The sequence below is a fragment of the Eschscholzia californica genome, unplaced genomic scaffold (assembly GCF_041429995.1).
Source record: "Eschscholzia californica isolate CP2 unplaced genomic scaffold, dmEscCali1.0.p SCAF_5, whole genome shotgun sequence".
NCBI classification, from domain to species: domain Eukaryota; kingdom Viridiplantae; phylum Streptophyta; class Magnoliopsida; order Ranunculales; family Papaveraceae; genus Eschscholzia; species Eschscholzia californica.
The window spans coordinates 30,622,010-30,637,789 of NW_028238472.1; the positions used below are offsets into that span (position 1 = coordinate 30,622,010).

At 37.8% G+C, this 15,780-nt stretch overlaps 1 protein-coding gene across 1 annotated transcript; it reads right to left on the bottom strand.

Moving 5' to 3' along the window:
• Positions 1-11,858: 11,858 nt before the first annotated feature.
• LOC147538549 (altered inheritance of mitochondria protein) lies at positions 11,859-15,780 on the bottom strand. The gene is made up of 5 exons (XM_086641927.1): positions 15,456-15,780; positions 14,833-15,008; positions 13,148-13,214; positions 12,360-12,489; positions 11,859-12,197 (listed from the first exon to the last, which is right to left on the bottom strand). Exons 1-5 carry the CDS (start codon positions 15,595-15,597, stop codon positions 12,077-12,079), a joined length of 636 nt encoding a protein of 211 aa, XP_086498053.1. The 5' UTR covers positions 15,598-15,780; the 3' UTR covers positions 11,859-12,076.

A 15,780-nucleotide genomic window follows, 5' to 3' on the forward strand; every position in this document is an offset into this window, starting at 1 on the left:
ATAGCGACCTTACTTTTGTAGTCCATGAAACCCGATAATAGTGTCAACTTTAGGTAGACGGATACTCTACCATCTATTCATCATCTTACTCCTGAGAATGAAGGCATGATAGTTATAGAAAGAAGAATGTGAAAGCAAAGTGCGAAAGAAGAAAAAGTTGTTTGTTGAGAATACTAGTGTTAGTATTTGTTTTATTGTGAGAAAAAAAAAAGTGAAAAAAAAAGAAGAAGAAAAAAAAGAGTTTATGTGTTATTTGTGTTTTTTATGTGTAATTGTTGTGAGAATAAAGTATTCAAAGCAAAAAGCTAAGTTTAGAAGTTGTTTGAACGTTCTTTTTATTGAAGGAGACGACATTCTCGGGATCTCATCACTTCCATCTCATTACTTGTATCCGTTGACCTTTAGGAAGCATTGTTAGAGGGTATAGTGGGTGAGAAGGGTGAGTGAACTTCCCCATTCCATTTTAGTGGTTATTTCCATTCTTTAGAGATCATATCGTTCTGAAACTTGTTATCCTCATTTGTTTTGTATGTGTTGAGTTTTTCTTTATTCCATGCTCACACATGAGAGTGAACTGTATGATTTTTTTTTGAGTGATTTTATGTTTAAGAGTGTATAACCGTGAGGCTAAAGTCGAGGTGAAATGTACTAAGATAGAAATTGAAGTTTTGTGACTTTGAACTTAGATGATGCTCATTATGATTGGACGCTTACATTTTCGGATGAGACTACTAGTGAGGAGACTTTTAGCATTTATATGCATTTATCGATCTTGATTCGCTTGTTTAGCATGCTTGAGTGTGTCATTAATTGTCATCATCTTATTTACATCGATGTTGAACTCTTTTATGTCTTTGGAATCTTGAATTTTGTGGGTATATTCTCTGGAAACCGTCACGAGACGAAACTCGTCCTCTAGGAGTAACCTAGGGGTTTAACGGCTTGTTGCATACGCTAAATGCAACCGGGATTCCTCCGAAAATGAGTTAGGATTTTACTCTATTGTTTCGTTTTGTTTATTTGCTCGAGGACTAGCAAATTCTAAGTTTGGGGATGTTTGATGTGGCGTTAAAATACCACATTGAGATCACTTAACTTGGATGAGTTAGTTCGTTTCGGGTTTTATTTCTAATAATTTATGTATTTTTCTTGTTAGGAAGCTTATTTGGAGTTTGACATTACATTCGGAATAAAACGAAGCAATTTGTCACATTTTCGTCTCATGTGGAAGAGATCGGAAGGAGAGGGAACCAGGGGTATTTTGGTCATTTTGTGAAATTTAGAGGTTAAATGGAAAGTGGAGCCAATGGTGAGTCCGACGGCGAAGACGGAAGTCGAATCGGAGTTCAGACGAAGAAATTGTGGAAGAAAGAAGTTGAAGGTCATTTTGGCCTTTTCTGAAAATTAGAGGAAGTAGGGACAAAGTTAAAGGCAACCCCTGAGTTTTACATAAAACCAAAGTCCAAGCCCAAGTTCAAGAAGCAACTCAAAGAAGAGAAAGAACAAGTTGAAGTTTTATAAGAACCACTCTTTAAAAGAGGTTAGCCCAGGTCAAACATGACCAAGTCAAATGACTTTCTTTGAAAGGATAGAAAAGAAATCTGAAAAGGACTTCATCTTCTTGAATTAGAAATTAGGGTTTAGAGGAGGGGAGAGAGAAAGAAGTCGGCCAGCAGCTCGGCCGGCACGGCAGAGAGAGCAGACACCAGCAGCAGCCACGGGAACAGCAGCAGCAACCGAGAGGGAGCAGCAAGCTTTCAGAGCTCGGGATTTTGGCAAGAACAGCAACTGCAACTCGGGTAAAGGAACAGCAGCTCCGGCTTCATCAACAGCTCGCGGTTTTAGCAGAACAGCAGCAAGAAGAATCGCCCAGATCTAGGAGCAGCTGCAGCTTGGAGTTTCTATCAAGGACGGAAAGAGATTTCTGGACAGCAGCTCGGGACTTGCTCGGGAATTGAAAGGGAAGCTTCAGCTCGGTCGGAAAAGCTAGGGGACGGTCAGGACAGCAACCATACTTGGCCGGATCTTGTTCTTCTCTTGGCCGAGAGCTTCAAGGGTTTTCCGGCCATAATCTTGGCCGGAAACCTTAGGGTTTTTACTTAGGAACCTCTTAGATTGATTCTCCTATCTTGATTGATTTTGCTTTGGTGATAAAAATCTTAGAGAGAGAAAGCTCCACTAAGCTTTCATGGTGGTTTGGTTTGGAAGAAGAAGATAGTACTGTTGCTAAAGGGACTCATGTTTTCACTGAGGGGACACCTAATTTGCATAGTTAAGGGAAAAACAGAACTTCGCTAAGGGGAGATCGGCAGTACTTAAACGCATTATTTTCCGACGATCCTAGCCATGCGCCTCATCGGAATAGGGAGATTTTCATCTTAACTTTTGTCTTTCTTTATTTTCTTCTTATTTATTATGTGTTCCACCATGTCTAGCTAATTCTTTTGTAGTCGGATACTCGTGATACATGTTTTGATGTGACAAGAGTTTTATTGCTTTTAATGATAAAATCTTCCGGATTTTTAGACCGTTCATGGAGTGGAATCTGAGTTAAACCAAGAGTTCGTTGACCCATCCAAGTAAATGGGTGAAGTTGACTAACTTTTTATGCTTATAGATCATTAGTACTAGTCACTATCGACTTTGTGGATCGAAGTATCCCTCTCATTCCATTCTTACTCGACTCTTCCCGAATCTGTCACCTTTAGTTTAGTTAGCTTTATTTGTTTATTTATTTGAAATCAATCCAGAAATCCTACTTATTATCTTTTCGTTTTTTGTCTGAGTTAGTGACTGACACTTAAACCGGTGGGTTAGACTCTTTCGGTATTCGTATTACCTTCCTATCTTCGTGGATCGATCCCGGTCTTACCGGGTTATTACTTGACGCCCGTATACTTGCGGATGGAGACCTTTTAGGGTAACCTTTTAGGCCCATCATCTAACAACCAGTCGTAACTTTGGATCCGATTTCCAGGTTTAAGGATCAGGGACCCCAGATATTTGGCTCGATTATCCTTAAGGGAGGCTGTCAATTCCTGAGTATATGAATGATTTACCTCGTTTGGGAAAGTAAAGTGAAGATTTGTCAAGATTGACTGCCTGGCCTGAGAAGTCTGAGTATCGAGTTATAATATATGTAACTGATTGTAAGTTTTGAGTAGTAGCATAGCCAAAGATAATTAGATCGTCAGCAAAGAGTAGGTGAGAGATCCGAAGGCAGTTTTTATTTACCTGATAACCAAAGATAATTAAATCGTCAGCAAATGGACCATGTGACTCATATAATGAAATTAGTAGGGATAGAGTCTGGGCCATAAGGATGAAGAGGTAGGGTGATAAAGGGCACCCTTGCCTCGACCCTCGAGACAGAGTGAAGTTTTCATAAAGACCTCCATTAATTTGAATATTAAAGTTAATTGTAGTTACACAGTTCATCATAAGGCCTAATATGGGGCCTTGAATGCCTGTGGCCGAGAGAATGGTCTCTAAAAAAGACCAGTTAACTCTGTCATAAGCTTTGGCCATGTCCAGTTTCAAAGCGAAACCCCCTTTCTTAGTTTGAGAAATGCGCATGGAATGTAACAGTTCCTGAGTAATAATGATGTTGTCCAGAATTTGAATGCGTTCTGAGTCTAGCTGATACAATTCTCAAGATAGGGTCAGATACGGGTAGCTATGATTTTAGTGATGAACTTGACACCACTTGCTTAATTTCCTCCTTTGTTGGAATGCCGGAGATCGAGGCTAGTTCTTCAGCCGAAATTACTTTACTGAGCCTGTAAAAGATCTGGAGGGATCTGACTTAGTGTTTTAGATTCGAATAAGTTCTGAAAATGAGCTAGCATTTCATTGGCGATGTCACTTTCAGTGGTTAGGGGTTCTCCTGAAGAGTTTTGTAGTTGAACGATTTTGTTTTTGTTGCGACGCTGAGAAATAGAGATATGGAAAGGTTTAGTATTCCTGTCACCATTTCTTGCCCATTTTAATTTGGATCTTTGTTCGGCTTTTGTTCTCTGAATTTCTTCAAGGTGTAGAATTTGCTCCTGCAGATTAGATTCAATGTCTATGATATTAGAATTAGGAAGACAAGTTTGAATGTGCAAAAGGCGATCACGTAAAATTTTGAGTCTATTATTAATGAACCCAAAGGTCCGTTTACTCCACCCATGCAATGAGGTTTTAACCTGAGTGACTCTATCATGGAAAGAGCTTGTGCTGGTGTCCCAAGAAGACTGGAAAGAGTCTTTGAAATTGAGGTGAGAGGTCCAAAAGATCTCGTATCTGGCTATAGTGTCATGGATTCTGGTCTGAGGATGGAGTTTAAGCAATATAGGGGCATGATCACTATTATACCTAGGTAAGTGATAAAGTCCAGCATTAGGAAAGTTTAGGATCCAATCAACATTGCAAGTTGCCCGGTCCAGGCGTTCTCTGGTCAGATGATGAATGGATCTATTGTTGGTCCAAGTGAAACCGGGGCCATGAAATCCCAAGTCTATAAGACCTGTGTTAGTCATGAAGCTATTAAATTGAGACATAAAGGGGTTACTACTGGAACCCCCCCATTTGTCGCAATGGGTTCTAATTGTATTAAAGTCGTCGATACAGCATAGAGGGTTAGGGCAGTTCTGGATTCTGTTAGAAAGGTCAATCCAGAAGGTTTGTCGATCTTGTAATCGAGGGGGACCATAAATACGCCATAAGTCCCAAGGATCGGCAGTAGAATCAGTGGTAATAGTCAAGTAAATTAAATTACAAGAAGAGTAATGAATAGATATATTAATAGAAGAAGACCAGTAGAGTAAAAGACCTCCACTACGGTCGACACACGAAATAATGTAATTAAAAGGTAAATCAAAATAATCAAGAGAAGGGATAGAGGAAGGAGAGGAAATATGTGTTTCAGAAAGAAACACCAACGCCTGTTTAGTCGTCGTAAGAAACGCTTTGAGAGTTGGCTTTGTCGGGTCGTTCCTAAGTCCCCGAAAGTTCCACGCCAGATAACTCATTGGTCCATCGGCATTGGGGTTGCCGTGACCCTTTCAGATGTGGTGGTATCAGACATAACACTTGATGTTCGCTTAGTGGATCTTATATGTCCAGTCTCATATGTTTTAACGGTAAATGTTGATGGAGTAGTATGCATGATGGCTGTTGAAGACGAAGGAATGGAGGTGCCTGGATTCCCTGTTTCTGGAGCCGAATACCTGAATTTTTTTGCCTGAGATAGAACATTTAAAAGATCACCAAAACTTTCAAAAATATGGGGTATATGAGGGTATGATTCTGGGCCAGATCCGAGTATGCCCAAGTTCATGGGGTTATCGGATAAGGAGAAGGGTCCCTGTTCTTTAGGACCTCCTCTAGCATTAAGGGGTACACGAAACAAGTCATTATAATTCGGTTCCATGGACTTAAGGACGACTTCCTTTTGTTCTTAAGTGATATGCATTTTAAGTAAGTCTCCTAATCGCAGAATATACAGACAGAATTTGATCGAGTGTCCAATTAGACCACAAGACGTGCAGAAGCGAGGTAATTTCTCAATTCAGATTTCAACACTTATAAGTGAGTAATTCGAAATGTTAAGGTTCACTCGTGATGATAGAGCCTTCGTGATGTTTAGTTATACTTGAACACGACCAAATACACTCCATTTTTTGGCGTCATCTTGAGTAGTAGGATAATGGTTCCCTAGTGTACTGGATAATTTGTTGACGGTAGTAGAGTTAAGATAACCAATAGGGATTCCGTGCAATTAAATCCAAAACCAAGCCTTGTCAAAGCAGTGTGCACCCGGGGCAAGAATAGGATTACAAAATTGTAGGATAACCAGGTCCTCCATGATCACCCATGGTGAGCTTTCCATTGCCAGACATAATTCACTAGATGTGGAAAAACGAATGAGAAATAGATTGTCGTTAACATTAGTCAGAGTGTATTTGTTAGGTCCATGAAGAACTTTGGAGATACGCAACATTGCTTGACCGATATCCACTTTCTTGTTACTACAGAATTTAAGAAGTCCGTTTTTAGGAAGTTCATCAAATTCCATACATTCTGAACTTTCCCCAGTTGGGGTTTCCCGTTCTTCCATAGTGAGTTCCGCGAATTGACGTCGAAATTTAGATTGTTGGTCTGTCATCTTTGAGTTGAGTGACATCATAACGAAAGAGAAAGAGGGGAGGAGATAAAAGAACTAAGGTTACTTAATCTCAAAGAAAGGAGTAACATAAGAATATAAAGGAAAAGAGGCGGCCGGAATCAAGGTGAACCGACGCTTCATTGAGAGGAAAGCGATAGTAACCGTGAGGTAACCACTCAAAAGTAGGAAGAGTTTTGAAAATATTCAAATGGGAGAGGAAAAATAGGGGGTGGCGCCACTAGAAGTTAGAAAGTCTCCGCTCGGGAGCAAAAAGTCTGTCAGAAGTCCTATTCAGTTTTCAAACCAGACATCAATAAACCTAATTTCATACAGACCTAAACTAACATGATGAAATGAGATACTAAAAATTCCATGTAGACTTAATACGATGAAGTAAGATACTACTATATCTAGAAGAAGACAATAATAATAGAAAATTCATCAACACAAAACTACCATGAGATATACCAGAGAAGGAAAATCGAACCCATGGAGGAGATTCCAGGAGTTTCAGTCAACATAAAAAGCTCCAACTTTAAAGGGTTTCACATTACTCGATTTAACCTACAACCCTGAAAACACAATCAATAAGTTAATCAAAATCAAACCAATTTCAACCCATAGTACGAAACCCTAAAAATTACACCTTTAAATCTGTAACAGAGGGAGAGTCTGGGCTTGTTAAGAAAGAGAAAATTCTTATCAGGTAAAATAGTTCAACTTCCAATCCTCTACTTCTTTATCTATTGGAAGAATAAAGCACAATATCCTAATGGTGTGCTATCACAAAGTTCTAAAGGCCTAAATTTTCGAAAATATGTGAATCGTGCAACTTAGGTCAGGTGCAATGAGCTTTCTCCAAAATTGAAACTCGAACAGAAACCCTAGATTCGTCAACATGACACTTCCCCGAGAAGGACCGAAAGGCCGCAACTTTATTCCATGATTTACACATTTCTTGGTGGGTTACTTTTGCTTTTTAATCAGTAAAATATTTTCAAGGTTATGGTTTAATTCATGATTTGGACAGGTCTTGGTTAAATTTTTTATTTTGATTTGATTTAGGTACTCAAGCTGAATTAAGGAAAATTGGAGCAACTTCAAGAAAAAGGAGAAGAGGGAGAGGAGAAATATAGTAGAGGGAAAAAAGTTTTGGTAATAATGAGCATTTGGACCTGACAAGGAAGAAATAGTCAGAAGGGCAATTTCGGTAAAAAAATGACTAACGCTCAGCGGAATAAGCGAGGGAAAAATGAAAAATAAGGCTAAATTAGAAGCTAGTCGGAAGGGGGGGGGGTATTTTTTGAGGTTGTCATCTTTAGGCGACTAAAATGAAATTAACCCTTATTATTTTTATTACTAGTAAATTTTTTAGGCGTATTAGGAGTCCATCTCTCATTTTATTAATTTAATTAAAAACACACTTCGACTTAAACGTATTCGTTTAAATATTTCGTCTTTAGAAACCAGTTTGGAAACATAACAATATTATCAATGAAGGATTCTGCCTCCGTCTTTAGTAAATGAAAATGTAATCTACAATTTTTGAGATACGGTTTTGAAAAATTAACTTGTTACTTGATAAATAAGTAAGTTGGTTTCGTCAGGCTTCCCCCTCATAGACCCTTACTTCGATAACCAAGCTCTTTTAGGGAAACTAGCTTGACACCTTCTTACCAAAACCCAATGCCCTTTGGGCCCTATCAAGCAATCTCACTCCTGGATTTGGAAAACTATCACCACCAACGCATGAAGGTAACTTATCTCTCTCTCTCTGGGAGGTCCATAAAGGTACTTCCATTAACATTTGGACTGACAATTGGATACCCAATCTCCCCCTATCCACAACACTTAACACTTCGATCTCACTAAGGTCTCACAGCTTATCGATAATAATAGCTAGAATGTCAATTTAATCACCAACATCTTCGGTCAGGATGCAAGCCGACTTATCACCTGCATTCCTATTATGAACGAATGCCCGGATACGATGAAATGGTCCCTCACTAACTCTGGCAATTATGAGGTTCGATCGATGTACCACCACATCACCGATGAGAATAATATTATCCCTAGAACAAATGTCGACTGGAACTTCATCTAGACCATCCAAACGATCCCTCGTATATCTCTTTTTCATTTGGAAATGTTGTACTAACAGTCTGCCAGTGCGTCATATTATTGGTAGGTACATTGGGAATGTTATGACTTGTAATAACTGTGATGAGACTAAGGTTTCACTTTAATATTATTACTTCGAATATCCCGTATGTATTACAATGGATTATTTCATGGAAAGACTCTCACCATGATGTCTGTAGTAGTCAATTATCTTTGCAGACCACGATCCTTTGGCATATATGGAAAGCGACATATACTAACTGCTTTCATCACATAAAGACTACTCATTCTCAGGTAACCGGCCAAATTTTAGTTTTTCATCGAACTACGAAAACCAATACTAATGAGAAGTCTAATAAGCACCAGTTCAAATGGCTTCTTCCTACTGCCCCTTTGGTTAAACTCAATATTGTTTTCTCGTTCATAGATATTAAAGCTCCTGCAGACGTAGGGGTGGGAATCGGTCCGGACCGGTCGGTACCGGACTCTAACTTCATCGAACCGGTCGACTCGGACATAAATTGTTGGTGACCACCTATTTACTCGGGCATACTCGGATGGTCACTCTCAAGAATTCTTTGTCCATTGACCGTCCAATACCGTGTATTTTACCGGGCCAGTCGGACACCAGACGGTCTCGGTCCGGACTTTCCAATAAAATTTACTTAAATTCAGAACTTTATTTTTATTGCCACAAATAAAATTACTTAAAAATGAAGATGTTTAACCAAGAAATCAAAAGTAAATATAAAAAAGAAAAAACACAGTTGATCATCATTTGACAAGATATAATTAAGTCATGTACTAATGTTTGGTCTTCCAGAAGACTATATGACTATAGCCAACGACCATCATATATTCATATGTCTATAAAAATTCAACGATCAACTTCTAAAAATGAGGATAGTTTAGTCGGTCAACCTATTCGGTCATTCGTACAGGTCGGTTATTTAGACGGTCTATATTGGTCGGTCGGTTAGCGGTCGGTCCTTCGACATAGAATTTTGACCGTGACCGTCCGCCAATTATTTCGGGCTGGTCGGACACTGACCGCTATGACCATCGGGTGTTCATGGACACTTTTTATCTCGGTCGAACGGGTTGGATAACGGTCTTCCGAATCTTTTTCCCACCCCTAGCTGCAGGTATAAGTACTATTTCATAATGATAGGGAAGAAATTCTACATGCCCACACTTCACTCATTTACTACCACAAGCGCGAAAGAAGGTGAATTATGGTTATAATAGATGGTATCAACTAGGCGATCTTTCATGACATCGAATTCCTCCACGTTGAAGTGACAATCAAGCTATAATTAATCATCTCAACAACCTGAGTCTTCAACTTAATTGGAAAACAAAGGCGCATGTCTTTTCTATCAAGAAACTCCTCTTTCACTTTCAAGTTGCGATCTTCACGCATCTTCCTCGTGAAGGCAATATGCTCGCTGACTCTCTAGCCAAATGCGTTAGGACGACTCATAGCACTAGTAATTGGGAGGATGTTCCACTAGTATTAGACATAATTATTGTCACTTTGGTTATTAATCTTTTTCCCGTTCAACCTAAAACAAAGAATAAGTTGGTTTTACCTCAACCTTTACGTTGCAAAATAATGTATATAATGAAAAACTTATATAGGCCACATCCTAACAACTCGCTTCGGGCCACCAAAATATTAGAGCCGCCCCTGTTTGACATATTCAACAATTATCGCCTGAAAAAAGATGCCCATGAATGTCTGACCCAACATATCGCATCTGACCAACCTGTTACGTCCTACCTTAGCCATAAATTTGTGCCTCCGCCTTTGGCGAGATGTGGCAGATGTGTAATAAAAAATGCGAACGATGAAAAAGATAAAGAAACAACGTTAAATTTCTGAAAACATATGACCTCTACTTTAAAGTCAGTCACTTAGTTTTTGTTTTTTTTGTTGGAAATTGACTACGATCTACGATAGTCATTACATTGGCATTGATACATCAAAGATGTGATAAGCACGATTATTGCCGAATACAAACTCTTACAAAGAACGGGCCTATAGCCCAACTAAACTATGACCTAAAGCCCAACAACATTATTTATGCCCTAATAATCCCAAATTCAATAATCCAAAGCTTCCACCTTCTCTGGAGATCGAACCCGAGACCTCCAAGGACCTTTGGAGTATATGTCAACACATTGGAACACTTAGTTGGGTTAAATTATATTGACTAAATTCTTAAAAAATATATGGTTAATTCTATTTTGGCCCTCCAAAGATGATAGTCACCAAAATAGTCCCCTAAAGATTACCACAACTTACTTGTCCCCTAACCCACTTTTCCAGGCAATTTTGTTGTCTACAGTACTTGATTAATTTTTTAATACCATCTTTTTCCCTTTTGACTTATTGCTAGTTTATATGTCACCCATTAATTTCTTCTCCTTCTAACTCATTTATTTTCTCTATCATCTTCATCATTTTGTACCATTACGTCATATTCATCACCATCCACCAACATCTTCAATCTTACTTTTTCTAGAAAAGTTTTATGAAATTTCGGCTTACTAATTTATTTATTTTCATCTCCTCAGAACAATGTTGTTGTCTTCTTACATAATCTCTTTTTTAATGTTTTTTTTAATGGCCGCAGCTTTGGGGAATAAAGAAAATTCTCCGAAAAATAAAGTTAAAACTAGTCAAATAAGATTGACTTTTATGTTTCTTTTTTATTGCTAAAGGGTTTCTAATTTTAGAAGATGCTATAAAAAAAGGCTCCTTCATCTCATCACCTCTCTCTACCACCTCATCATCTTCTCCGGAGTGTTAGAGAGAGAGAGAGAAAGAGAAAATATATATATATATATATATTTTATGTTTGAAGGTCGCCGGCCGGCAATGAAGATGATGAGGTGACGAGAAGATGAAGTGGCAGAAAGAACAAATGAGATGGATGAGAACTTTCAAAAAAATGTATTCTGTATTCCCCATAAAAGTTTATTCCCCAGAGAATTTTCAAAAAAATCTGGATTCGCTCGAGAATTTATTCCCCGGAGAATTTTGTTCATTCCCCAAAGCCGCGGCCTTTTTTATCTCTTTCCCCTAGCCTCATTACCTTCTTTTCTTCACCCACCAAAACCATTACTGAAGGGTACTTTTGAAAACCACTAGCACATAAATGACTTAAGGAGACTAATGAGTAGGAGTGTAGGACTAAACATATGGATTGGTCGCCCATAACTGAAGGTCATTGTTTCCAATTTTTTGAATGATTTTGTAGAAGATTGCATCACTTGCTAGTAAGAGCTTTGCCAATTAGATCGACTAGGACAAAAACCGTTGGAAGTTGAAGTACTTGAGATACATGACAGGCGATTTATATTGGTTAGGGACCAAGTTATGTTATAAGTATGACTGTGCATGTATAAGTTGATGCCAATAAACTCTTCTATCTGAGATAGACTTGGCAACTGAATCCGAATTAACGTGTCAACATGACAAAATGCCCAACCCATCCTAACTAGTGAGCGTAAACACATGGCCAAGAGTCCTATGACATACTAGACCTCTCAAAAAAATGAACTGAACTAAGAGTCCGCCACATATTTTCAATTTAAATTGCATAAAACCGGTTCCTTCTGCCAAATAATATCAGTACAATATTTTACTTCAAAAAATGAGGGAATTCGTGCAAATAGATGATAGCAGGATAGAAAGAATTTAAGACGGTAATCAGATGATAAACCAAAACTAGGCTTCTTATAAAAATCTTCTCTATTGTGATTAAAGATATCCGCCTGGAAGACAATCAGCTATATATCTTACTTGGGTCGCCTTCGGTAAGGGTATAATATATCATCAAGTTCAGATTTGATGTAGCTGCCAACTCTATACACGTTCCTAGCCACACCTGATGCCACTAAACCCGCATTCCTAGTAAACCTGCAAATATGTTTTGAAGAAATTTCGAGTTTCTTGAAATTGTTAGCAAATAGAGCATACGTTTTTCAAATAACACAAGATATATATATATATATATATATATATATATATATATATATATAGTTAGTAACTGAAAAATAAATTATTAATTTGCTGACTTGCCTGGCTAAGAATTCCTCTCCTATTGCCTGCGGTGGTTTATATGGTCGGGGCTGGGGCTGATGTTGCGGCTGGGGTTGGTGTTGCGGCTGAGGTTGGTGCTGGGGTTGGGACAAAACTTGACCACCTTCAACTGAAACAGGGATTATCAGCATTTAGCCATTAACATAAGTTTGCAGTAAAACTTTTACCGGAGAAACAGAATGTACAACTAAAACTTATTCTACAGGGTAAAGCTAACAGAAAGTACTATTTAGTAAGTGCTGGGTTTTCAGTTCACAAACCAAAAAGAACTCAATAATCTAACCTATTGAGGATAGTTTAATTTACCTCCAAATATGAACTTCAAATCACGATTCAAAATAATATGTATGATCACATGATTATGTTAATCAGAAATATGGAAAAGAAGACTTAAAAAAAATTTATACAGAAGAAATCATTTTGTAAGTGTTGTTTCACCTAAACCATTTAAGCTATAAAATCTGCACGCCAAGAGTCTTAAGCCTTGAGACGCTAGATTCCATTCTGAGATCTAACCCAGAGTGTAGATCACTAGAGCAGCGTAGGATAAAGTGACAAAAAGTATTGTTAAAAATCAAAATTTTTCTTGTTTTCACATCACAGAGATTGTATTATTATTAAATTAAATTAAGTTAAATTAAACGAGTTCATATAAATGAGAGTGGCAAAGAATATAACAATATTTATAATCATTAAACATCTATGTAAGAGAAAATAAGATTATAGGTAAGAATAATAGGCCAACATGAAAGGTCCATAATCATTACCTTCCTTGTTATGAGCATGAACAGGAACTTTGCTGTCAGCAGTCGAAGGTCTTTTATCCACCAAAAGCTGCAAAAAGGTATATCGCCATCAAAATAAATTCTGTCGAGAAAACTAATTCTTTATACATTTTCAAAAAAAGAAGTGCTCGTTATTGTTTAATAGCTATCTAGGAATCAACTGCAGAAAGAGAAAAGAATTGCCACCAATAAGGACTATCAGTTTTTCCTGGACTATCAAAGTTTTGTTTTGAAACTGAGAATGAATGATTATTAAGAGTAAAAAATTTACAAGAGCAAAAAGGAGACAAACAAATGAACAAGGAGCATAAACCCTGGCCTGGCCACCTGGGTATTCTAGGAAACCCTCACTATATGTCAGCTGTAATGGCATCAAGTTATACAAAAAATCAGAAGATATTATGTTAACATGATCACATCCCACAAAGTGCCCCCTTGACCAATTGCAAGGTTTCTTCGGTTACAAATATGACAGAGTTTGCCCCCAATTTTCTTTACTTCAAAATTAGATGATTTTCTCGATTTCCAAATAGCCAAAAATATTGTTTGTGGAATCATTTTCCAGATTTTCATCCTACTGTTCGGCACCTTTATTTTCCTGAATTGTACTAGAAGAGCTTCTATTCTTTCCGAGATACAAAATGTTGCTTGTACTGAGTCCCGGAAATAAAACCAAACCTCAATAGCACAGCTACAATGAAATAGTAGGCGCTCAATCGATTGTCCAGCGCGTTTACAAAAGATGCACCGGTTGATCATGTTGAAACCTCTATGGCAAAGGTTATCCAAAGTAAGTAATTTTTGCGTGGTTCAGGCAGCCCACATGGCGAAATTAACCCTTGATAGAAATCTTTCCTCCAAATTAATCTTTCCTCCTGACTATCAATATGCCTCATGTATAAATGGTATTTGTAGTTAATATGTAATTGTTACTTCTTACACCTATATAAGCCGTCATTAAATCAGTCACTCTGCCGTCCTCTGAAAGATCGAGGTTTTAGAACAAGCAGCGAAGCTTCTGGACAATGGTTCAAGCATCCAATATAGTGTTGAGACTAGAGAGTTTAGTTAGTAATTCAATCTTAAGAACCATTCCATAAGTGGAGCAACAAAATCTTCTAGGGTATAATCAATCAACAATTTTTTTTTTTTTTTTGAAAATTTTGAATTAATATGGGAGAAAAAGAATACAAGGGACTATACAAGGGGAAAGCAGAGGGGGAACTGAATCAATTACATACTTAAGATGCCCCCCCAATTCGACACAAAATCAAAATACGAAAAAGACCTTGTCCATCCGAGGGACCTACTCCAATGGAAAAGAACACCCAAAACATCTTCCTCCGCTACCTTGAAGGCAGGGATGGAATCCCTAAAAATTCCTTCGTTTCTAGCCTTCCATATACACCAACATATAGCCGAAAGGACAAGGTTCCATAGACCTCTCTACCAACACAGAAAGGCGAATTGAAACAATTACTAGGAGTGAGAAGTAGATGTCATACAAATAACTCCAAACAGCGAATTGAAACACCCTAAGAACTTCTTTTCAGAAAGAAGCTTTCAGGTTTCAATGAACAAAATTTTCTTTTGCATTCCACTTCAGATAACCAAAATAAGAACTACAAGGAAAGAAGATAAGAAATGAAAATAGACAAGAAAATAACCTCAATACCAACACAGAAAGGCAATTCTGCTCTTTTCTCATTTGGGTTTGCAGAAGGATCTTTCGCTTTGTTATCCAAGTGCACTGAATAACCGACACAGGCATACTTAAAATCCCTAAGATTCCGACCCTCTTTCGAAGCTTCGACCTCAGACTCTCCAACAATGTAACTAGGCACTGATCATAAATTTCGATATTAGAGCCGATTGTAGAGGTTAACAAATAAGTGTTCAATCAAGAAAACAATTTCACATAGAGAAAAGGCGAAAGTAATCACAATTTCACAATATAAAAACCTAATAACAAAGAGCTCAGAACCCAAGAAAATACCACAAAATAGAACCCAAGATGACTTGTTTCCACATAAGAATCTAATTTTTTATGTATGATCTTCTATAAATTAAATTGGTTTTAAATTTTCCCCATAAAACCTAAGAAATTCCCAAATTCTTTTTCTTCTGTGGTTGTAAAATTCTGAATAGAACCCAAGAAGAAGAAGGGAAACTAGTATAGTGGTATAAACAAAGAGAAACCATACCAATATATGAAATTCAGATGAGGATTGGAAAGAAAACAGTTGAAAACCCTAAAATGAGTTAGAGAGAGAAAGGAGTAGAAAGAGACCTTGTTGAAGAGTTCTAGTGATGCCAAAACAACGAGGATTTTGTTGTTTGGATTTGAGAACGGAAGAGTAGTATAAAGAACCCTTACAAGACCTCCCCTTCAATCCTTTCACCTGCTTATTTTCATTCTCGGATCCATCCATACCTCTCTCTCCCTCTCCTCTTTCCTCTTTCCTCTTTCTTGGCTTGGTGTTGGCAGAAGGAAATTTCTCTCTAAGGAACTTTGGCCTTTCAATACCAGTACGAAACTACCCTTATGTACACCCACAAAAAGTTTTTATACACCCACTTCTCGCTTGATTTGATCCGTTTACTATTGTAGTGAC